The sequence below is a fragment of the Chiloscyllium plagiosum genome, chromosome 14 (assembly GCF_004010195.1).
Source record: "Chiloscyllium plagiosum isolate BGI_BamShark_2017 chromosome 14, ASM401019v2, whole genome shotgun sequence".
NCBI lineage: Eukaryota > Metazoa > Chordata > Chondrichthyes > Orectolobiformes > Hemiscylliidae > Chiloscyllium > Chiloscyllium plagiosum.
Window position 1 is genome coordinate 63,870,143 of NC_057723.1, and position 23,879 is coordinate 63,894,021.

Below are 23,879 nucleotides of genomic sequence, written 5' to 3' on the forward strand. Positions count from 1 at the left end.
AGTGGCAGATGGAGTTTAATTCAGATAAATGCGAGGTGCTGCATTTTGGGAAAGCAAACCTTAGCAGGACTTATACACTTACTGGTAAGGTCCTAGGCAGTGTTGCTGAACAAAGAGACCTTGGAGTGCAGGTTCATAGCTCCTTGAAAGTGGAGTCGCAGGTAGATAGGATAGTGAAGAAGGCATTTGGTATGCTTTCTTTTATTGGACAGTATATTGAGTACAGGAGTTGGGAGGTCATGTTGCGGCTGTACAGGACACTGGTTAGGCCACTGTTGGAATATTGCGTGCAATTCTGGTCTCCTTCCTATCGGAAAGATGTTGTGAAACTTGGAACGGTTCAGAAAAGGTTTACAAGTATGTTGCCAGGGTTGGACGATTTGAGCTAAAGGGAGAGGCTGAACAGGCTGGGGCTGTTTTCCCTGGAACGTCGGAGGCTGAGGGGTGACCTTGTAGAGGTTTACAAAATTATGAGGGGGCATGGATAGGGTAAATAGGCAAAGTCTTTTCCCTGGGGTTGGGGAGTCCAGAACTAGAGGGCATAGGTTTAGGGTGAGAAGGAAAGATATAAAAGAGACCTAAGGGGCAACTGTTTCACACAGAGGGTAGTATAGGTATGGAATGAGCTGCCAGAGGAAGTGGTGGAGGCTGGTATAATTGCAAGATTTAAGAGGCATTTGAATGGGTATATGAATAGGAAGGGTTTGGAGGGATATGGGCTGGGTACTGGCAGGTGGGACTAGATTGGGTTGGGATACCTGGTCAGCATGGACGTGTTGAACTGAAGGGTCTGTTTCCATGCTGTACATCTCTATGACTCTATGACTCTAGTTGAGGTACAGAGTTTAAGAGCAAGGACATTACTCTGGTTTGGCCACACCTAAAGTATTGTTTGCAGTGCTGGAATCCACATTATGGGAGGGATATGAAATACTGAAGAGGGACAGAGGAGATTTACCAGGATGTTGCCTGGGCTGGAGAGTTTCAGTTATGAGGAGAAACTGGACAGACTGGGTTTTTTTTAGAGCAAACAAGATTGACAGGGACATGATTAAGATGTATAGAATTATGAGGGGCATAGATAGGGTAGACAGGAAGAAACATTTTCCCTTGATGGAAGGATCAGTGACTGGGGGCATAGATTTAAAGTAAGGACAGAAGTTTGAGAGGAGATGTGAGGAAATGTTTTTTCATGCAGAGGAGAGTGGTAATCTGGAACTCACTGCCTGTAAGGGTGGGAGAGGCAGAAACCCTTGAGACATTAAAAAGTATTCAAATGTGAACTTGTGATGCCAAGGTTATAAGGCAAAGGGCCAAGAGGTGGAAATGGGATTAGAATTTTGTTTTTGACCTGCACAGATATGATGGGCGGAAGGGCCTTCTTCTGTGTTGTAGATCTCTTTCATTCTATGAGCTTCTGTTTGAGTGTTGTTGGAGCTGCACCCATCCAGGCAAGTAGGGAGTATTCCATCACATCTCTGACTTGTGCCTTGCAAATGGTTGACAGACCTTGAGCAGTCAGGAGGTGAGTTATGTGGTGCCATATTCCTAACCTCTAAACTGCTCTTGTAGCTACTCTTTTTATATACTTAGTCCAGTTGAGATTCAGATCAATGGTAATCCCCAGGATGTTGATAATGTCAAGGGCGGTGGTTAGACAATCGACAATAGGTGCAGGAGTAGGCCATTCAGCCCTTCAAGCCAACACCACCATTCATTATGATCATGGCTGATCACCCACAATCAGTACCCTGTTCCTGCCTTATCCCCATAACCCTTGTTCCACTATCTTTAAGAGCTCTATCCATCTCTTTCTTGAAAGTATCCAGAGACTTGGCCTCCACAGCCTTCTGGGGCACAGCATTCCATATATCCACCACTCTCTGGGTGAAGAAGTTTCTCCTCAACTCTGTACTAAATGGCCTACCTCTTACCTTTAAACTGTGTCCTTAGATTGTCTCTTCTTGGAGATGGTCATTGCTTGGCATTTGTGTGGCACTTGCCACCCAAACCTGTAGAGTATCCAGGTCTTGCTACATTTGGGCATGGATTGCTTCAGTATCTGAGGAGTCACAAATATTGCTGAACTTTGTGTGGTCATCAGCGAATATCTCCACTTCTGACCTTGTGACAGACAGAGGTCATTGATGAAGCAGCTGTTGGTTGGGCTTAGGACACGACACTGAGGAACATTTGCAGGGAAGTCCTGGAGCTGAGATGACTGCAACCATCTTTCAAAGTGCCAGGTATGATTCCAACCAGTGAGAATTTGCCCACTGATTCTCATTGACTCCAGTTTTGCTTGGACAGCTTGATGCCACACTTGGTCGAATGCAGCCTTGATGTCAAGGGCTGTCACTCTCCTATCCCCTCTGGAATTCAGCTCTTTTGTCCCTGTTTGAACCAAGGCTGTAATTAGGTCAGGAGCTGAGTGGCCCTGTCAGAATCCAAACTGAGCGTTATTGATGAAGGAGTGCTACTCGATAAGTTATGTTTCAGCTCTACTCTTATTTGTCATTTCTGTAGTGGTTTGATACAGTTGAGTAGCTTGTTAGGCCATTTCAGAGAGCATTTTGGAGTCAAACACATTGTGGTGTACCTGCAGTCAATGGTCTCGATTAGGTTAGGACATCAGATTTCTGTCCCTGAAAGACATTAGTGAACCAGATGGGTATTCAACCAGATGATAGTTTCATGGTCACCATCACTGAGACTAGCTTCTGTTAACTGATTAAATTTAAAATTCCCTGGTGCAATGGGAATGCTAGTTGCAATGTGAACTCATTGCTCTGGATTACTAACCTCAGTAGCATCACTGGTGTGCTCAATCCCTGATGTCCACCACTTCCATCCTTGCTTCATTTCACACAGCAGCCCTTCTTTGCTCTCCATCAATCAATGTTCTCTCCAAGCTGCTTCTGCTATTCTCCTTTGATTATTCCTAACAAGCTTCCTGTCAGACAGCCTTTACAAATGTTCCCTGGATAATTGAACCATACAATAATCCATTTGGCCCATTCTTCCTGATTGCGTTCATTGCTGGAGCGTCCAGCTGGTTCCACTACGGAATATAAAACAAATGAAGAGGAGCAAGAACGAAGAGAACTCGTAAAGGGGGTGGCGTTGGTAAAAGCAGACGAGCTGCAGTGGATACATGAAGGTGACACCAAACAGACGAGCATGAAGGCTCCTTGCCTGGGAGGAGTAGCTACAAGCAGCAGCAATCGGTTCATTTTGGCTGCCCACATTCTTCCAACCAAAATGTATCACTTCTCTGTTTTAAATCTGATTTGCCATATACCTGCCCATTTAGAGTCAGAGGCATACAGCACAGAAACAGATCCTTCAGTCCAACTTGTCCATGCTGACCAGATATTCCAATTTGACCTAGTCCCATTTGCCAGCACTTGGCCCATATCCCTCTAAATCCTTCCTATTCATATACCCATCCAAATCTCTTTTAAATATTGTGATTGTACCCCCTCCACCACTGGCAGCTCATTCCATGCACGCACCAATCACTATGTGCCTTAAGGTCCTTTTTAAATCTTTTCCCTCTCACCTTAAAACCAATGCCTTCTAGTTTTGAACTCTCCCACTCTAGGAAAAAGACCTTGGCTATCCACCCTGTCCATGCCCCGCATGATTTCTCCAACCTCTTTTGATGCCATCTTGATACATGTTACATTTTCTAACTTGGAAGTGTGAACTGATAGCCCTTTATAGCTATTTCAATAATATCCATCAACATGGTATTTGCAATTCCCACCTCTACTGCATCCTTTTTGTTCAGTTAACTACATCTCCAATGAAAAGCTCTCATTCATTTTACACATACATTCCTGATGAAGGGTTTATGCCTGAAACATCGATTCTCCTGCTCCTTGGATGCTGCCTGACCTGCTGTGCTTTTCCAGCACCACACTCTCGACTCTGATCTCCAGCATCTCCAGTCCTCACTTTCTCCACATACATTTTGTTACCCTGAACTAATCTGTACCTTCCTAAATACTCTGTAGATTCAACTCTAATTGTGCACTCTAGGAATTCACCCACAACTGGCCTGAAACTAAGGGTACAAAAAGGAAAAACCCTGCAGATGCTGGAAGTCGGACATGAAAAAGAAAACAGAAAATGTTGGAAATACTTTGCAGTTCAGGCAGCACCTGTGGAGTGAGAAACAATTTCATGTCTGAGGGTTGATGAAAGGTCACAGGCCTGAAACTGTTTATCGCCTGCTGAGTATTTCCAGTTTTCTTTTGGTTTTTGTTATAGCCTTACTGGTCTCTGTTTAGCTGCTTTGTCTTTCTTGTCCTTTTTCAGCAGAGATGCTACTCCATCAACTCTCAGTCCCATGGCTATAATATCTGTTTTTAAGGAGGATTGAGAAAGGCGTGATAATACTGTCACTTTAACAAGGTTATTTTGTCCTTGGGTTTTTTTCAAGGGAGGTCCTAAAGGCAGAGGTGCTGAAATGTCTACTTTGACAAAGGCAGGGGAGTAGTCAGTTGTCCCAGTTCAGGTTTGGCTTAATTTGGGCTAGTTGTAACAGTGAGAAGCTGCTGGTTTAGCTGTAGGAGGGAAGCTGCTGCAGTCCAGTTCCAAGCTTCAGCAGATGATTCCTGGCTGACTTTGCTCTCTGAAATCTCTCCTGCCTCTAAGAACCTGTGTTTGAATTTACCTTTTGCCAAGGGGTGTGTTCATGGAATGTTACAGGAATTGGAACAGCTTCTTAGATAAGTTGCTGTGTTGGGTTGGTTAAATTTTCCAATAGTTATCCTAAATTCCATTTTCTTTTTTCGTGTTTCAACTGCATGTTTAAATCAATTCTGTTGGCTTAAAGCCGAGTGGTTTGACCAGCTGTATCACACCTGGAATAGCCACCACACATCTGCCTTTAAAATAAGAAAAAGTTAGGGTCTGGGCTACCTTCTTAAAATATTACCCTGACAATAAGACAGGGTAGCCAGAGTCCCCTGCTTTCTCCAGTCTAGTTTCTTTCCCTCTCCAGCAGAGAATGTAGTTGTGCAAGTTGACAGGTTCTGCACTGGCTACTTCCCTGCAATTGTCACAAATGATTATTCATTCACTTCTCTTGTCATCACCACTTGCACTTGCGTCACTAAATTGACAAACACGGTTATTACTTTAATGGCTCCACTGTTAAACTGCCAGCTTCACCTCCAAGTGGCTGTACTCTCTTGAACTGTGCTTTTAATGACTCTGTGCTGCACTGTTTTCATTTATATTACCGGCTGTCTTGTTTTCATAATCCCTTTCACTCTGTCTGTTCTCCAGCTGCAGATTTACTTCTCCTTATGTTCATTAGCATCACCTTCATCAACGATCACCCTTTCAAATTTTTGATTTGTTGTGGTTTACTGTTTATCCACAGAACCCAATGTTTTGTTGCACCTTTGTTTCACTGTGTGAAAATAATATATATTCATAGCTGCAAGTTTCCCACTGATTATTTTCAGACATGTTTGGTAGAATTTCCGCCCAGTCAAATTCTCTCCGATCTCTCCTAATCCCATTAAACTTTGTTTCTTTCCAGTTCTACTGCAGCTTATCTTTCTCGGTTTCAAATCACACAACACCAGGTTATAGTCCAACAGGTTTAATTTGAAGCACCAGCTTTTGGAGAGCTGCTCCTTCAACATGGTAGTTGACAACCACCTGATGAAGGAGCGGCGCTCCGAAAGCTAGTGTGCTTCCAATTAAACCTGTTGGACTATAACCTGGTGTTATGTGATTTGTAACTTTGTACACCCCAGTCCAACACCGGCATCTCCAAATCATATCTTTCTAGGAATTACTTCAGGGAGAATGGGACAGAAGGTACAAAATCTTACGTTCTTAAAGCCCCTATAGAGCACCTGAAGTTCCCTCTTGGTGAAGTTGGTTTGGGCCTGTAGTTGTCGTAAGCCCTCGGGCCGATGGCAAACTGTGGCCATTTCCAGCTCATCTTCAACCTTATCTGTAAAAAGAGAAAGCACAACCAGAGAATGTCAGAGAAATGAAGGTGAATAGCAGCACCTCAGAGGCACAAATAGCCCTCAGCCAAGGTCACACATCTCACCGGCACATTCAACACACCTTGTCTAATGCCTGGTACCAGTGAGGGTGGGAACAGATACATAGCCCATCACATTACCTGCACAAGCTGCTCCATCACATAGTTCCCAAATTTGGGGTATATTTGTGTAGCAGTGCTTTCGCTGTCTCCTAACTTGGAGATGTGTCTTACAAACATAGAAAATAGGAGCTGGAGGACAGCATTTGGCCCTTTGAGCCAGCTCCTCCATTCAATATGATCCTGGCTGATCACCTAACTCAGTGCCCTGTTCCCATTCTCTTCCCCATGCTCTTTTAACCCTTTAGGCCTAAACACTTTACACTACCTTCTTGAAAACATTCAATGTTGGAGCCTCAACCACTTTCCATGGCAGAAAAATCCCCAGGCTCACCACTCTGTGGGTGGAGACATTTCTCCTCATCTCACTATGTTCACTATGCACGGGGATGACTTTGCTTAACCTGATTCGGAATTTGACTTTCCCTATTGATATTGATGAATTTTTAGCCTGCACTCACAGAGAGATTACTGACCTGTTAAAGAATGCTTCTTACTCTCTGCAGCTTCACTGATCACCGGTTTTAATCCTGATGTATATGCACTGTAATTAAACACTTCCCTCTCTCACCAACATCACTGCACCTCAGCACTCCTTTTAAAACAGCTTTTTCTGTGTTAGTTCATAGGTACACAGATTAGAAACATTGCTTATCTGCACAGATCAATCATTTTGACACCATAATAGATGCGATATTTCCATACATCTGTAGTCACTGGAAGTCAATGTTAATGTTCGGATGGATGTATTTATTACTGATTACAGAACCATAACTGCTTTGATCCTCAGCTTAAATAAACAGAGTGAAAAGATCTTCACAGATCCAGCTCAATAAATTGATTCAGTGCGCCCATCTTTCATCATTTTGCTGCCTGGAATATTGCATAATTTATCTCTGACTGACCAAACTTCATCTAATATTTTGTGTTGATGTCGCACCTTCAAAGTGCCATAACGTTCTGAGACACTTCACGCAAATCATCTGACGCAGAGCAACAGAAGGTCAAAAGACAGACATGTTTTAAGGATCCTTCAAAGGAGAGAGCAGCAAAGAGTTTTGGAATGGAGTTGCAGAGCACCGCGCTAGACAGGGTCTCCAATATTAGAAAGATTGACGTTGGGGTGAGTGAGGGTTCCATGAGTGGAGATTACAGAGTTAGGGAGGGGCTTGAGCCTGGAGATATCTGAAGGCAAGGGTGAGAATTTCATAATTTAAGACATAGCTTAACAGGGAGCCATCAAGCACATTAATTAGGAGAATGGGACTTGCTAGATCATTAAGACACGGGCACCACAGATTTGGATGAGTGACATTTATGGAGAATGGTAGACGAGATGCAGACCAGAGCATGTTGGAGGAGTCGAGTCCAGACCTAACAGAGAGTGACTGTGAGCTTCAACAGAAAGGTGATCTGCTGCCTGGTTATCCATTTTGTGACTATTTTAGACACAGCAAAGCAAAGGGACTGATTGCAGAACAGGAATGGCACTTTTCATTTTCCAAATACAGCTAAAGTTTTATTATCTAGCACCAATGGGACCCGGAATGTGCCAACAAATCAAATATTCTGGATAATCAAGTGGTTTGCTTAACCAATGTAAAAACAAACAGTAAATAAAGAAATGTAATGCAAAGGGTTGACACATCTTTGTTATACTTTATTTACGGCTTAAATCACTTTGCCTTAAATAAAACTTATCTACACAGAGCCCTCTCACTCGCACCCTCAATGGACTCCTTGGACATTGCAGCAGATTGTGGAATTTGAGGAGGAATTGACTCGTAATTTAATCGACTGTTGATGTTTTGTGCGGCCATTCAATTGAGCAACAAGCATACTTCCATTGAGTTAAATAAATTTAAAAATCTATAATAATTGTACAGAATAATACAGTGAAATTTGCAGAATTTGAGGCATATAATTTTTGCCAGTTTATCAACACTGCTGGTTCATAGGTGCCAGTTAAACCAAACTTTGCTGTACGTGTCTGCGAGTAGACTGAAAAGGAATGATTTGGTATTTAGGAAGTGTTTTGTTTTGGTTACATCTTCCCAAAATATAGAGACATGCAATAAATCCTGTAAGTTGAGTAAATGGGTATAAAAACCTCGAGAGACAGGGACAGACTCAGGCTGCAAGCGCAGGGCAAATAGTGCCTCTCATGCTTGATATGGAGATGAGGAAGATTGTCTTCTCTCAGGTGTAGACTGGTCTTTGAATTGTCTTCCTGAGACAGCAGTAGAGGCTGGGTCATTGACTAGATTGAAGGTTGAGTTGCACTGCTTTAACAGGGGGTAAGACAGGTAAGGGGAGTTGAAACTGATCAAAATCATTCATGATCATGCAGAACAAAACAACAAGCTCAATGCACCCAATGGCCTCCTGCTGCTGTTATTTTGTATGAACTAATGATTTTATTGATTATAGTCCAACAGGTTTACTTGGAAGTGCAAGCTTTCAGAGCACTACTCCTTCGTCAGGCAGACAGTGGAGCAGGATTATAGGACACAGAATATACAGTAAAGATTCGACGCTTTGTTAAATCAAGTGTTAAATCAAGCCCCAGTGTTAAACTAGGCCCAGTCAGTGCACTGCAGTGTTAAACTAGGCCCAGTCAATGTGCTGCAGTGTTAAACTAGGACTAGTGTTAAACTAGTGTTAAATTAGTGTGCTGCAGTGTTAGACTTGGCCCAGTCAGAGTAATGCAATGCTTAACCAGACCCCATTCAGTCCGGTGCAGTGTTAAACCAGTCCCCGGTCAGTCTGGTGCAGTGTTAAACCAGTCCCCGGTCAGTCTGGTGCAGTGTTAACCCAGTCCCCGGTCAGTCTGGTGCAGTATTAAACCAGTCCCTTGTCAGTCTGGTGCAGCGTTAAACTACACCCCGGTCAGACTGGTGCAGTATTAAATCAGAACCCGGTCAGTCTGGTGCAGTGTTAAACCAAACTCCGGTCAGTCTGGTGCAGTGTTAAACCAAACTCCGGTCAGTCTGGTGCAGCGTTAAACTAGACCCTGGTCGGCCTGGTGCAGTGTTGCACCAGACCCCAGTCAGTCTGGTGCAGCGTTAAATCAGACCTGGTCAGTCTGCTGCAGTGTTAAACCAGACCCTCGTCAGTCTGCTGCAGTGTTAAACCAGACCCCAGCACACTGTATGGTTAAACTAGGCCCAGTCAGCGCGCCGCAGTTTTAAACTAGGCCCAGTCAGTGCGCCACAGTGTTAAACTAGGCCCAGTCAGTGCTCTGCAATATTAAACTAGCACCAGTCAGTGCGCAGCGTGGTTAAACTAGTCCTAGTCAGTGCGCTGCATGGTTAATCTAGGCCCAGTCAGTGCACTGTGTGGTTAAACAGTGAACGGCATGGTGGCACAGTGGTTAGCACTGCTGCCTCACAGTGCCAGAGACCCGGGTTCAATTCCCGCCTCAAGCATCTGTCTGTGTGGAGTTTGCACATTCTCCCCGTGCCTGCATGGGTTTCCTCCGGGTGCTCCGGTTTCCTCCCACAGACCAAAATTGTGCAGGGTTAGGTGAATTGGCCATGCTAAATTGCCCGTAGTGTTAGGTGAAGGGGTAAATCTAGGGGAATGGGTCTGGGTGGGTTGCGCTTCGGCATGTTGGTGTGGACCGAAGGGCCTGTTTCCAACTGTAAGTAATCTAATCTAAACTAGGCCCAGTCAGTGCACTGCGTAATTAAACGAGGCCCAATCAGTGCACCGCATGGTTAAACTAGGCCTAGTCAGTGCACTGCGTGGTTAAATTAAGCCAAGTCAGTGGGGTGCAGTGTTAAACTAGGCCCAGTAAGTGCACTACAGTTTTAAAATAGACCCAGTCAATGTGCTGCAGGTTAAATCAAGCCCTCATCATTGTGCTGCAGGGTTAAACTAGGCACAGTCAGTGTGCTGCAGTGTTAAACTAGGACTAGTCAGTGCACTGTGTGGTTAAACTAGGACCCGTCCATGTACTGAAGTGTTAAATTAGTCCCAGTCAGTGCGCTGCAGTGTTAAACTAGAACTAGTCAGTGTGCTGCAGGATTAAACTAGTGCCAGTCAGTGTGCAGCAGTTAAACTAGGATCAGTCAGTGTGCTGAAGTGTTAAACAATGTCTAGTCAGTGCGCTGAAGTGTTAAACAAAGACTAGTCAGTATGCTGCAGTGTTAAACAAGGCCTAGTCAATGTGCTGCAGTATTAAACCAGGCCCAGTCAGTGTGCTGCAGTATTAAACTAGGACCAGTCAGTGTGCTGCAGTGTTAAACTAGGACTAGTCAGTGTGCTGCAGTATTAAACTAGTGCCAGTCAGTGTGCAGCAGTTAAACTAGGATCAGTCAGTGTGCTGAAGTGTTAAACAAAGACTAGTCAGTATGCTGCAGTATTAAACAAGGCCTATTCAATGTGCTGCAGTATTAAACCAGGCCCAGTCAGTGTGCTGCAGTATTAAACTAGGACCAGTCAGTGTGCTGCAGTATTAAACTAGTGCCAGTCAGTGTGCAGCAGTTAAACTAGGATCAGTCAGTGTGCTGAAGTGTTAAACAAAGACTAGTCAGTATGCTGCAGTGTTAAACGTGCCCTAGTCAGTGTGCTGCAGTTTTAAACCAGGCCCAGTCAGTGTGCTGCAGTATTAAACTAGCACCAGTCAGTGCGCTGCGTGGTTAAACTAGGCCCATGCAATTTGTTGCAGTGTTAAACCAGTCCCAGTCAGTGTGCTGCAGTATTAAACCACGCCTGGTCAGTGTGCTGCAGTGTTAAACTAGGCACAGTCAGTACGCTACAGTGTTAAACTAGGCCCAGTCAGTGTGCTGCAGCGTTAAACTAGGCATAGTCAGTGCGCTACAGTGTTAAACTAGGCCCAGTCAGTGTGCTGCAATGTTAAACCCGGCCCAGTCAGTCCGCTGCGTGGTTAAACTAGGCCCAGTCAATGTGCTGCAGTATTAAACTAGCACCAGTCAGTGCGCTACAGTGTTAAACTAGGCCCAGTCAGTGTGCTGCCCAGTCAGTGTGCTGCAGTGTTAAACTAGCACCAGTCAGTGCGCTGCAGTGTTAAACTAGGCATAGTCAGCGCGCTACAGTGTTAAATCAGGCCCAGACAGTGTGCTGCAATGTTAAACTCGGCCCAGTCAGTATGCTGCAATGTTCAAGAAGGCCTAGTCAGTGCACTGCAGTGTTAAACTAGCTCCAGTCAGTGCACTGCAGTGTTAAACTAGCTCCAGTCAGTGCAATGCAGTATTAAACTACCACCAGTCAGTGAACTGCGTGGTTAAACTAGGCCTAGTCAGTGTGCTGCGTGGTTAAATTAGGACCAGTCATTGCACTACAGTGTTAAACTAGGCACAATCAGTGCACTACAGTGTTACAAACTAGGCCCAGGCCATGTGCTGCAGTGTTAAACTAGGTACAGTTAGTGTGCTGCAGTATTAAACTAGGACCAGCCAGTGCACTGCAGTGTTAAACTAGCACCAGTCTGTGCGCTGCAGTTTTAAACGTGGCCCAGCCAGTGTGCTGCAGGGTTAAATCAAACCCCAGTAAGTGTGCTACAGTATTAAACTCAGCCCAGCTAGTGTCTTGCAGTGTTAAACTAAGCTCCCATCATTGTGCTACAGTATTAAATCAAGCCCCAGTCAGTGCGCTAGTGTGTTAAATTAGGACCAGTCAGTGTGCTACAGTGTTAAACACTCCCAGACAGTATGCTACAGTGTTAAATCAAGCCCCAGTCAATGTGCAGCATTCCCTCAGTACTGACCTTCCCACAGTGCAGCATTCCCTCAGTACTGACTCTCCGATACTGCAGTATTCCCTCAGTACTGTCCTTCCCACAGTGCAGCATTCCCTCAGTGCTGTCCCTTGCACAGTGCTGCGTTACCTTAGTACTCTCCCTTCCACAGTCCAGCATTCCCTCATACTGTCCCTCCCACAGTGCAGTATTCCCTATGTACTGACCCTTCAGTAGTGTAGCATTCCCTCCGTACTGACCCTCCCATAGTGCAGCATTCCCTCAGTACTGTTCCTCCCACAGTGCAACATTCCCTCACTACTGTCCTCCCACAGTGCAGCATTCGCTCTGTACTGACCCTCCAATAGTGTAGCATTCCCTCTGTACTGACCTTCCCACAGTGCAGCATTCCCTCAGTACTATCTCTCCCATGGTGCAGCAGTTCCTCAGTATTGTCCTTCCGATAGTGCAGCATTCCCTCAATACTGACCCTTTGATAGTGCAGCATTCCCTCTGTACTGACCCTCCCACAGTGCAGCATTCCCTCCGTACTGACCCTCCCACAATGCAGCATTCCTTCAATACTATCTCTCCCACCGTGCAGTATTTCCTCAGTACTGTACTTCCAATAGTGCAGCATTCCCTCAATACTGACCCTTTGATAGTGCAGCATTCCCTCTGTACTGTCCCTCCCACAGTGCAATATTTCCTCAGTACTGTCCCTCTCACAGCGCAGCATTCCCTCAGTACTGTCCCTCCGATAGTGCAGCATTCCCTCTGTACTGACCTTCCCACAGTGCAGCATTGTGCTGCAGCACTGTGGAAGGGTCAGTATTGAGGGAATGCTGCACTATCGGAGGGACAGTACTGAGGGAATGCCAGTGCAATATTTCCTCAGTACTGTCCCTCTCACAGCGCAGCATTCCCTCAGTACTGTCCCTCCGATAGTGCAGCATTCCCTCAATACTGACCCTTCCACAGTGCAGCATTCCCTCAGTACTGTCCCTTCCACAGTGCAGCATTCCCTCAGTACTGTCCCTTCCACAGTGCAGCATTCCCTCATACTGACCCTTCGATAATACCACATTCTCTCTGTACTGACCCTCCAATAGTGCAGCATTCCCTCAGTACTAACTTTTAGATGTGGTGAATGGCCTCTGCGGTCTCCCTTCCTAGTTGAATGGAAGGTTCTAGGGCCCCTTATATAGATGGTCTAGAACCGGCCCTTTCCAATGGATCCCTGTATGCCAGTGCGAGCTGAAAAGGCTCAATTGCAGCTTGGGGGAGCTCACCCACCCAGTGCCTGCTGTTAATTACAGTGAGATCATGATGGATTATGTACCTCATTGAGAAATGTGATGTGCTAGAGGTTTTTTTTGGAATCTCGCACTAATAGCTGCTCAGTGTGGCTGGTACTGAGCTCTCCTCATTGCTCACATTCTTCCTGCTGTCAGTTTGATCGAGTACACACACTGTACTTACACATGGAGTTCGCACACCATCGCACACCACTGCTATTTTTAATCCAGTCTACTTCAGCTATCCCTGGGCAAGTCCTACTTACAGTGGCTTCACACTTGCTCTCAGGGACAATCTGTTGTGTGTAGGAAGTGGGTGCTTAGGAGAGTGTTGAAACTTTATTGCTGGAACAGCACAGCAGGTCAGGCAGCATCCAGGGAACAGGAGATTCGACGTTTCGGGCACAGGCCCTTCCTCAGGAGAGTTCCGCTTAGGAGAGTGTGGACGTCTATGGGATGGATAGTGGGGTTGAGGTTTAGAGGCATGGAATTGGAGGTGTTAGGAGGGGTGGGTTGTGGAGTGTCCAGGCTTGTGTGGGTGTGAGGAGAGGCGATGGGTCTGGGACTGTAGGAGATGGTAAAGGGGGTGACAGGAAATGGCACAGTAGGTGACAGCCAAGTGGTATTGTCGCTGGACTATTAATCTACAAACTCAACTAATGTTCGGGGGACCCAGCCTCGAATCCCACCACAGCATAAAAAAAATCAGAAATTAAGAATCTACTGACAACAATGAAACCTATTGCCAATTGTTGGAAAAACCCACTTCAGGGAAGGAAATCTGCCACCCTCACCAGTTTTGCCTATATGTGACTTTTGACCCACAGCAAAGTGGTTGTCACTCAATTACCCTGTGAAATGCAAGCCATTCAGTTGTATCAATTGCTACAAAACGCCTTCAAGGGCAATTAAGGATGGGCAATAAATGCTGGCTAGCCAGCGATCCCACAAATGAAATGAAAATAAGGTGGGGCTGCCAGGGATTCACCGGACTTTCTAGGGCCAGGAAATAGTACCTACTGATTTCGGAGGTGCAAAGACCCCAGGTTTTAAAAACAAGCTTCTTTTTCACATTTTCTCTGGACTCCTCCATGACTTTATGAATTTTGCTGATGGGAATACAAGCTGTTCCAATCCATGGGAAGGGGAGCTGGAAGGGGTGGGGATGGTGGAGCTAGGGGATCATGTGGGAATCTCCAGGAATGAATGCAATCAGAGTTGACGACCCTGGGGGGAGAGTGCCAAGGAGTTAGGGGCAGGAGTCAGGGTGCTTTGGGGAAGGTAAAGGGGTGGGGGCTGTGGGTACAGTGAACAGGCAAAGGGCAGTGTGCTATGTGTCAGGGGAAGGGCTGGGGGAAGGCTGCTGTTGGTAAGGTGAAGCAGCAGTGATGAGGATGCAGCGTGTATGGACCTGTGGGCAAGGTGAAGGGTCAGGGTGCAGGGCTTACGGACATGTGGGTAGGGCAAAGGGTCAGGGTGCAGGGGTTATGGACACGTGGGTAAGGTAAAGGGACAGGATTCGGGGTTATGCATACGTAGGTAAGGTGAAGGGTCAGGGTGCATGGGCTATGAGTATGTGTAAGGTGAAGGGTCAGACTGAACAGGTTATGGGTAAGGTAAAGGGTCAGGGTGCTGGGGTTACAGGCATATTGGTTAAGGTAAAGGGTCATGGTGCAGGGGTAATGAGCATGTGGGTAAGGTGAAGGGGCAGTGGTCAGAGGGCTGTGGGGAAGGTGAAGGGGCAGGGGTTGGGGGCCTGTGGGGAAGGTGAAGGGGTAGGGGTTGGGGGGGGCTGCAGGGGAGGTGAAGGGGCGGGGGTAAGAATGAAAATAAGTTGCAAAGTGCTCACATGGTTGAGATTCTATTGTTTTGGCAGCGTGTTAAATTAAAAATCAGGAAAGGGCCCTACCCACGTTGGACTGCTGTTTTTACGGGAATCTGTTTTGCTAAATGACCTGCCCAACCCTTTGTTCTTTAAGTCCAATGCATATCCTCCCAGTATACAGCGACCTCAAGCTATAGTGTGCCAGGTATACAGCCACAAGTAGATTCTCGCAGGTATACAGCCCCAGGTGTGCACCTTCAAGTGTGTCTTGTAGGTATACTGCCTTAGGTATGTGAGCCCAGGTATATAAGTGTAGTTGTATGCCTCCCGGTATATAGTGTTGGTATACAGTCTCAAGTATCTGCCCCTAGGTACATGCTCCAAGGCATATTGAGACAGGTATTCAGCCCAAAGTATACAGCCTAGGTATAGGGACCCAGATATCTTTTCCCAGGTGTACAGATGTAAGCATATACCTCCAGAACTATCCTCCATGTACATGCCCCAGATATATGTTCCTAGTTTTACAGACCCATATACACAGACCCAGGTATATCTCCCCAGGTATATATCCCCATTATATGGCATCACGTATAACTCTCCAGATGTATCTCTTATGTATGCAACCCCAGGTGTATGACCCAAGTACATTGTGTCAAGTATATAGATCTGAACATATCACACCACCACCCCCACCACCACCCCCCACACCCCGAGGTATATGTCTCTACCCTACCATTCACACACAGAAACCTTTAGCTTTGCTTCTCTCAGTTGCAGCGTTTGATGACATAATCCCCTCCCCCAACTGCAATTCCCTAACCCAGCCCTACCTCCCATCTTGAGCTCACTCCTTCCTAATTGTTGGGATCAGATTTCCCAGTTCCACTCTGCCTAGTCCCTCCAGATCCCAGGCGTGTGCACTGAAGCAGACAGTGATGATGATAAAGAGGTTCTGATGTTGATAACAATGGCACCTCCTGAGGCTTCCAACTCTCCCTTTTGCTCTCTCACTGCCCTATTCCCTTTCACACTTCCTGTTAGTATTGAGACATCTTTGCCCCCTCCCAGTCTGTGATTTTGCTTTGTTCTGAACACAGACTTCTGCACTGTCCTTCCCCGATTCTCCACATCTCCATCAGGATTTCTTTGCTCTAGTTTCTTTGCTGTCGCTGACTCAGGATAAATCTGTCCCAACTTCAGGAAGCTGCTGTATATTTATTTAAACTCGTTGAAATGAGAAGCTACGTGATCTCTCTGTGCAGTTTGGAAGAACTGTGAGCAGACAGGAGTCCCAACTCCGAGTGCAGACCAAGATACTCTCAACATCCAGGGCTGCAGCCCTTCTCAGAGCTGCGACCAAGGCAGGAAACGTTTTACAGGAAAATAAAACAGCTGGAGTCCCAGCAGGTTGAGGTAAAACTATCATGCCTTAAATGGTTAAATGCATGGCAAAATAAGGACACAGCAAGGCAAAGGAGAATGTGGGAGTCTCACTTACTGTCAGAGAAATCAATGAGTCCAAGAAAGTGGAGAAGTTTCAGTGATGTACATACTACGATCACAATTCCCAGAGTCTGCAGCCCCTCTGACTCGCCTTTGATATTCAGCATTCTTCCAAGTACTTCGCTGGGAGGCACTCCTTCCCCTTCATGACAAACTGCTGAATGTAATCCCACCGACCTCGTCCAACTTGCATCACCCTCTCCTTAAATCGCTATCACTATTCTTCCTCCTCCCCTCTTTCACACGCTCTCTCTCTACCTTGCTTCCACACCCTTTCTTTTACTGTACAGATCACCGTTCTCTCACTCTGTACATATCCTGCTCTCTCTCTGTCTCCTTCAGTTTGTCTCTTGACTTTTGGTTTCTCTCACTTTCTATGTTGGTGTCTCCACCTCTCATTCTCCATGCTGTCTGCCCATTTACAGAATCGCTGTTTCTTGTTCTCCCTCCTCTCTCTATGCCTCTCGGTCTATCTCATTCTCCTTTTCTGTGTTGTCGTCTCTTATCCAGCTCTTTCCCTTTCTCCGTTGTTTCTCTCTCTCTCTCTCTTTCTCTCTCTCTCTCTCACTCTGGATATGTTACTTTCTGTCTGCCTAATTCTCACTCTTCCTCTTGGTCAATGTCCCTCTTACTGGCCATTTCTGTCCCTCTGTCTCTCACTCCCTATCTCTGTGTGTCTCTCCACCTTAAGCCTTTGCACACCTGCTTGTCTCGATTGATCTCTCTCTCTCTCTCTCTACTTTGTCTCTTCCTCTCTCTCTTTATTTCGTTTTTCATTTTCTTCCACTCTTGTTAAAATGCTTCAAAGCTATGATACACAACCTTGGCAACTCATGTTGGCAAGCTGTTGTACCTCCCTGTCTGGTTGGTTGTTCTGTGGCTCACTTCAGTCGTCTGTAACTGATAGTCCCAGCAGCAGCAGCAATGAATACACTTGCACATCCTGTCATATGAAATATGAATTTCTCTGCTTGTAACACACCAATTGGCCACATTTTAACTAACAGCTCATTGAAAATAAATATTTAATCCTGACTGAATGTTCTCAGTAGATTGTCTTAAAAGTATGGCGGAGACATATTAATGTGTTTTATTAAATGTTTCTGGATATATAGTTGTATGTGGATATTTGAGAGGTGATACATGTTGGAAGGTACAGCTTGTTCGTCAGAGGTTAATCAGCAAGGTAACATGGATAGTCTGGAAGTAGGATCAAGAACAAAGGAATCCTGAGGGGTAAATATTGGAGAACCTTTAAATGTGGTTGGGAAAGTTGGTAGAATAGTTTAGAAACTGTTTACTCAGCTTTCCAAAAAGAGACAGTGAACATAAATCAGAATACAGATTTTTTTTTTAATCACTGTTTAACCTCAGCTACAGTTTGGTGTACATTTCTGGCTATTACATCTTAGAAAGCTTTGGAAAGGAATGTTACTGGGGTGATGCAGGGAGCAGGGTCTTCAGACTGAGGAAGCAAGTTGGAGAACGAACCAGAGCTCAGCAATTTAAAATCATTGCCAATGAATGAGAGGAAAAGTTAGAAGTGTTTTTAAATCAGCAACATATTAAAAAAACTTCCATTGGTACCTTCAAAAGGCAATTGAATGTGAATTTGAAGAGAATTGGTTCACAGAGTTAGAGGGGAGCAGCTGGAGGAGTGAAACTAAATGGAATATCTCCTTCAGAGAGCCAACATAGACACGAGAGGCTAATGGCCTCTTTTTGAGCTCTAACATTCTTGGAGTTTATCGTTGGGAGCTCGGCTCACTGTCGTGACAAACTGACAGCTCAGGACAAGCTTTCAAATCGATATTGTTTGCTCTGCCTCTGTACTTTTCCTCAACATCTTACTCACAGTCTTGAATTGAATTTAACAACTGATATAGTCCATCAACAATTGGGTCACAGAAGCTTAATTTTGAGATTTTCAGGTGTGTCCTGGCCTGACCCTCTTTGTGGGGGAGAGAAACTTCCAGATTTCTCTTCCTCACTTGGTGAAACAGTGTTACCTGCCATCTGCACTTAAACAACCTCACTCAAATCTGAAGATTCTACCCCATGTTCTGAACTCTCCCACCACAAATTTCATTTTCCCCATTTACCTATTCAAATCCTTTTAACTACCTCAAATAGCTCAAACCTTAATCCTCAATGCACATGATGAGTCTTTCTAGTCTGTCCTTGTGGGAATTCTGGGCAATAGATGTAAAATGGACCAATCAGCTTCTCTTTCTGCTTCGGGAACTATAGGAAAGTTGTTGAGGAAAATTACAAATGCAGAATAGACGATAACAGTATCCCAAAATGATTTCAAACCTCACCACTATCAGAATTAAACAGCTCATTTTTGACAAAGTAGACAGGCAGGAAGATGGGAGAACACGGCAAGCCAGGCAGCATCAGGAGATGGAGAAATCAATATTTTGGGTGTAACGCTTCATCAGGACTGGGGGTGGGTGTAAGGGGAACTGCAGATAAAGTGGGCATGGGGGTAAACGGAGAGGTTAAGAAAGAGGAGGGAGGTAACCCCTCTTCAGGTTACACTTGAAATGTCGACTTCTCCAGCTCCTGATGCTGACGGCTTGCTGTGTTCTTCCAGCCTCCTGTTTGTCTACTTTTGATTCCAGCATCTGCAGTTTTTTTTGTCTCTCACCAAATTTGTTGACAAGGCAAAAGTTAGGTGGGAATGTAAGTTGTGAGGAACATGCAAAGAGCCTGAAAAAGGATATACTCATGTTACAGTGACTGGCCAGGACTTAAGAGAGAGAATATAATGAAGTGTGGTGTTATCCACTCTGCGTCGAAAAGCAGAACATTTTTGTTAATGGTGAGACAATAAAAATCATTTGCATTCAGAGGGTTCTGGGTGTCCTTGTACATAGAGTCAGAGAGATTAGATTAGATTACTTAGTGTGGAAACAGGCCCTTCGGCCCAACAAGTCCACACCGCCCAGCTGAAGCGCAACCCATCCATACCCCAACATGTACCCCTTACCTAACACTACGGGCAATTTAGCATGGCCAATTCACCTGGCCCTGCACATCTTTGGACTGTGGGAGGAAACCGGAGCACCCGGAGGAAACTCACGCAGACACGGGGAGAACGTGCAAACTCCACACAGTCAGTTGCCTGAGGCGGGAATTGAACCCGGGTCTCTGACGCTGTGAGGCAGCAGTGCTAACCACTGTGCCACCGTGCCGCCCACAGCATGGAAACAGACCTTTCAGTCCAACTCATCTGAAAAATTAATATGCAGCTACAGGAAATGTTTAGGACGAGATGGTCAGTTAATGTTTTTGTTATGAAGGGATTGAAGTATACGAGTAAAGAAGTCTGTACAATTAAACGGGGCACTGAGGAGACCACGGCTGTCACTCTGTGCAGTATGGGTTCCTCTGTAAGGATATACATGTCCCAGACAGAGTGCAAGGAAGTTCATTTGACTGATTTCTGGAGAATCGGATTGTTCAATGAGGAGATTCGATCTGTAATGTCTAATGGAGTTTGGAAGAATGAAAGATGAAACTAAAAAATCATTTTTTGTCAATTTCTGGATGTGGCCAGAGGTTCATGAATTTTTCTGCACCCAGTCATGTTTACCTGTTAATATTAGGATGTCACTACAAAACATCTTTTTTGATTGTCATCAATTAATGAATCAAAATTAATGTTGAGAGTGATCAGCACCTGGCAGAGTTATATAAATCTTCTAATGAAGGTACATGTAGAGGGCTGGTTTCTCTGTTTGTAGATCCTTTTCCCAATGAGAAGGCTTCATTTCTCTCACCCTCTTTCTCTATCCGTCTCCTTACCTCTCATTGTCTCTCTCTGTTTCTTTTTGTCTCTCCCTCTCTCTCTCTCTTTCTCTCTCTCTGTCTCTCTCCATCTCTCTCACTTTCTGTCTGTCTCTCTGTTACAAAAATCAGGTCAAACTCAACTGGGCAATTACCACCTCATCAGTCTACTGTTGATCATCAGTAAAGTTCTGGAAGATATCATTAACAGTGCTATCAAGCAGCACCTGCTCAGCAATAATCTGCTGACTGATGCCCAGTTTAGGTTCTACCAGGGCCACTCAGCTCCTGATCACATTACAGCCTTGGTTCATACATGGACAGAAGAGCTCAATTCCAGAGGGGAGGTGAGAGTGATAGCCCTTGACACCAAGGTTGCGTTCAACCATTTGGCATCAAGGAGCCCTGGCAAAACTGAAATGAATAGGTACGGGGGCAAACCCTCTGCTGGTTGGAGTCATACCTGGTACATTGGAAGATGCTTGAAGTTGTTGGAGGTTAGTCAACTCAGCTCCAGGATATTTCTGCAGGAGTTCCACAGGGTAGTGTACTAGGCCCAATCATCTTCAGCTGCTTCATCAATGACCATACGGTCAGAAGTGGGGAAGTTTGCCAATGATTTCACAATGATCAGCACCATTTAAATGCAAGAAGATCTGGACAATATTCAGTCTTGTGCTGACAAGTGGCAAGTAACAATCATGCCATACAAATGTCTGAAATTGACCCTCTCAAAAAAGAGGCAATCTAAATAATGCCCTTAGACAGTCAATGGTGTTAGCATCACTGAATACTCTACTATTAATATCCTTGGGGTTGCCATTGACCAGAAACTCAATTGGATTCACCACATAAACACAGTGGCTGCAAGAGCAGGTCAGAGATTAGGAATAATGTAGTGAGTAACTCACCTCCTGACTCCCCAAAGTATATCCACAAGTCAGGGGTATGATGGAACACTCCCCACTTACCTGGATGGGTGCAGCTCCAACAACACTCAAGAAGCTTGACACCATCCAGGACAAAGCAGCCCACTTGACTGACATCATATCCACATGCATCCACTCCCTCCACCAGTGATGTTCATAGCATCAGTGCGTACCATCTACAAGAAGCACTGCAGCAATTCACCAAAGATCCTTCGACAGCACCTTCCAAACCCATGGTCACTTTGATCTGGAATGGTCAAGTACGGCAGATATATGGGAACACCATCATCTGCATCTTCCCCTCCAAGCCCATCAGTATCCTGACTTGGAAATACTGTATATCACCATCCCTTCACTGTTGCTGAGTCAAAATCAAATTTCTTCCCTATCAGCATTGTGGGTCTACCTACAGTTCACTATCACCTTCTCAAGGGCAACTACACTTGGCCAAATGGACCCGAACTGACCTTAAGGTGAAGTTTTTGCCAAAGGATCCAAACAACCTATCAGTTGTATCAGAAAACTAAAATATCTTTTATCTAAAAAAATTGGTGGTAAGGTTTTTGGATAAAGGATTCCTATCAGTAAATATAGAAGCTAATCTCTTTTACAGGATATAGAACCTGGAGTTGGCCATTTTGCCGTTTGACCTCATTGCACCATTCTACAAGATGGTCAATTGCATCAACCCTCACTTTCCCATATTCCCTAATTCCCTTCTGAACCAGAAATTCTATCTATTGAATGTCAAATTAAATATATTCGATGTCTGAGAATCTATAGCTCTCTGGCATAGAAAAGTCCAAAGATTCCCAACTCTCTCAATAAGGAAATGAGTTCTGATGTCAGTACCAGTATAAGTGATTATACAAGAATAATCAGTTTTTGTATCCTGATTCTCCTGAGGAATGAGCAATGAAATGCCATTGACTTGTAATCTTACCACAATCTCTCTCTTTAGCTGCTACCTGAACGGTTGACTGTTTCCAAGATCCACTTTCCAATAGGCAGTTTGTGTGGGTAATTTTCCTGAAGACACTACAAGGCACAACTGGACTAGCTGTGGAGTCAGTAAACCATAAGGCTTCCAGTAATGACCACACCCATTAGCAATCATGCCATGGACCATCAAAAGAGATATCATTTATAGTGAATCTGCTTAGAATCAATGCAATGATAAACTCTGCTGCTCATTATTCATGTCTGTGACTGACTTCTGTATTGAAGTGAATGTATTCAGGGAAAACTGTCAAAGTCAATCGAGAATCTGTTTGAGCCAGATGATTTCACAATGCAATGTTGCTCCAGTGTCAGGCGATGTTGACTGGATACACACACTTTCAAAATTCACAAACACTTAGCAATTCCACCAACAATCTCTCATCACTTCATATACTGCCAGCATTAGGGTCCTCCCTCAGTGTTGGGAGCAGAGTGATTAGTACTGGTCTGGTCTGTGTTGCAAGGGGAGGACAATCCTGTGTTTCGAGACGTGGGGGTGTTATGGAGGATACAAATAATCTCCAGCTGGTCACAGTTACACTGAGAATCGACAACTGCCCCGGACCGTTATGATATCACAGCAACTAAGGATGAATCTCCAGGAGGCAATTTTGAGCCATTCAGCAGGAAAATGAGGAAGGCTATGGATATTATGATTTTTTTTCATTTTCTTTGTACATTTAAAAATTTATAAATCTATTTGGATGTGTTTCTGAGACTGTACATGGGTATGTGAATTGATGGATTGATGTGGTAGCATGGGTGATTACCCACGGGGGGGTAACGGCATGCTGGTATCATCACTGGACTGTAGGTTTGCTCGCTGAGCTGTAGGTTTGATATCCAGACGTTTCATTACCTGGCTAGGTAACATCATCAGTGGCGACCTCCAAGTGAAGTGAAGCTGTTGTCTCCTGCTTTCTATTTGTATGTTTGTCCTGGATGGGGTTCCTGGGGTTTGTGGTGATGTCATTTCCTGTTCGTTTTCTGAGGGGTTGATAGATAGTATCTAGATCTATGTGTTTGTTTATGGCGTTGGGTTGGAGTGCCAGGCTTCTAGGAATTCTCTGGCATGTCTTTGCTTAGCCTACGAGATTATGTTCACCAACATAATCTACAAACAAACCAACGGCACACCCATGGGATCTCCGCTATCAGGATTCATAGCAGAAGCGGTAATGCAAAGGCTAGAACAAACAGCCCTACCAACCATCAAACCAAAAATCTAGGTCCGCTATGCAGATGACACTTTTGTCATCCCAAAACGAAACAAGATAGAAGAGACATTTAACATTATCAACAACACCTTCACAGGCATAAAGTTCACCAAGGAGGAAGAAGCCGACAACAAACTCGCATTCCTGGACATCACAGTCGAAAGAACGGACAACGGAGAACTACAAACCTGCGTATACAGAAAATCGACAAACACTGACCAAATACTTAACTACACCAGCAACCATCCCAAAACACACAAACAAAGCTGTATCAGAACACTATTCCAACGAGACACCACACACTGCAGCACAGACGAACTTCGGAAAACAGAGGAGAACCACCTATACAACATATTCAAGAAGAACGGATACTTAAGAAATACAGTACGCAGATTCCTCAGGAACAAACCACAACAAGCAGATGAAACACAGCCAGAAACCCTAACCACCTTACCATACATCAAAGAAGT

At 44.9% G+C, this 23,879-nt stretch overlaps 1 protein-coding gene across 4 annotated transcripts in view; it reads right to left on the reverse strand.

Moving 5' to 3' along the window:
• The window catches only part of LOC122556773 (Kv channel-interacting protein 1-like), a 315,700-nt gene that overhangs the window by 77,657 nt on the left and 214,164 nt on the right, over positions 1-23,879 (reverse strand). For 3 of the 4 annotated variants that reach the window (XM_043703920.1, XM_043703921.1, XM_043703918.1), the window contains exon 2: positions 5,856-5,980. In XM_043703920.1, the coding sequence (XP_043559855.1) occupies positions 5,856-5,980 (125 nt within the window). The remainder of the gene's footprint in view (positions 1-5,855; positions 5,981-23,879) is intronic. The other variant, XM_043703919.1, reaches the window with a different exon arrangement.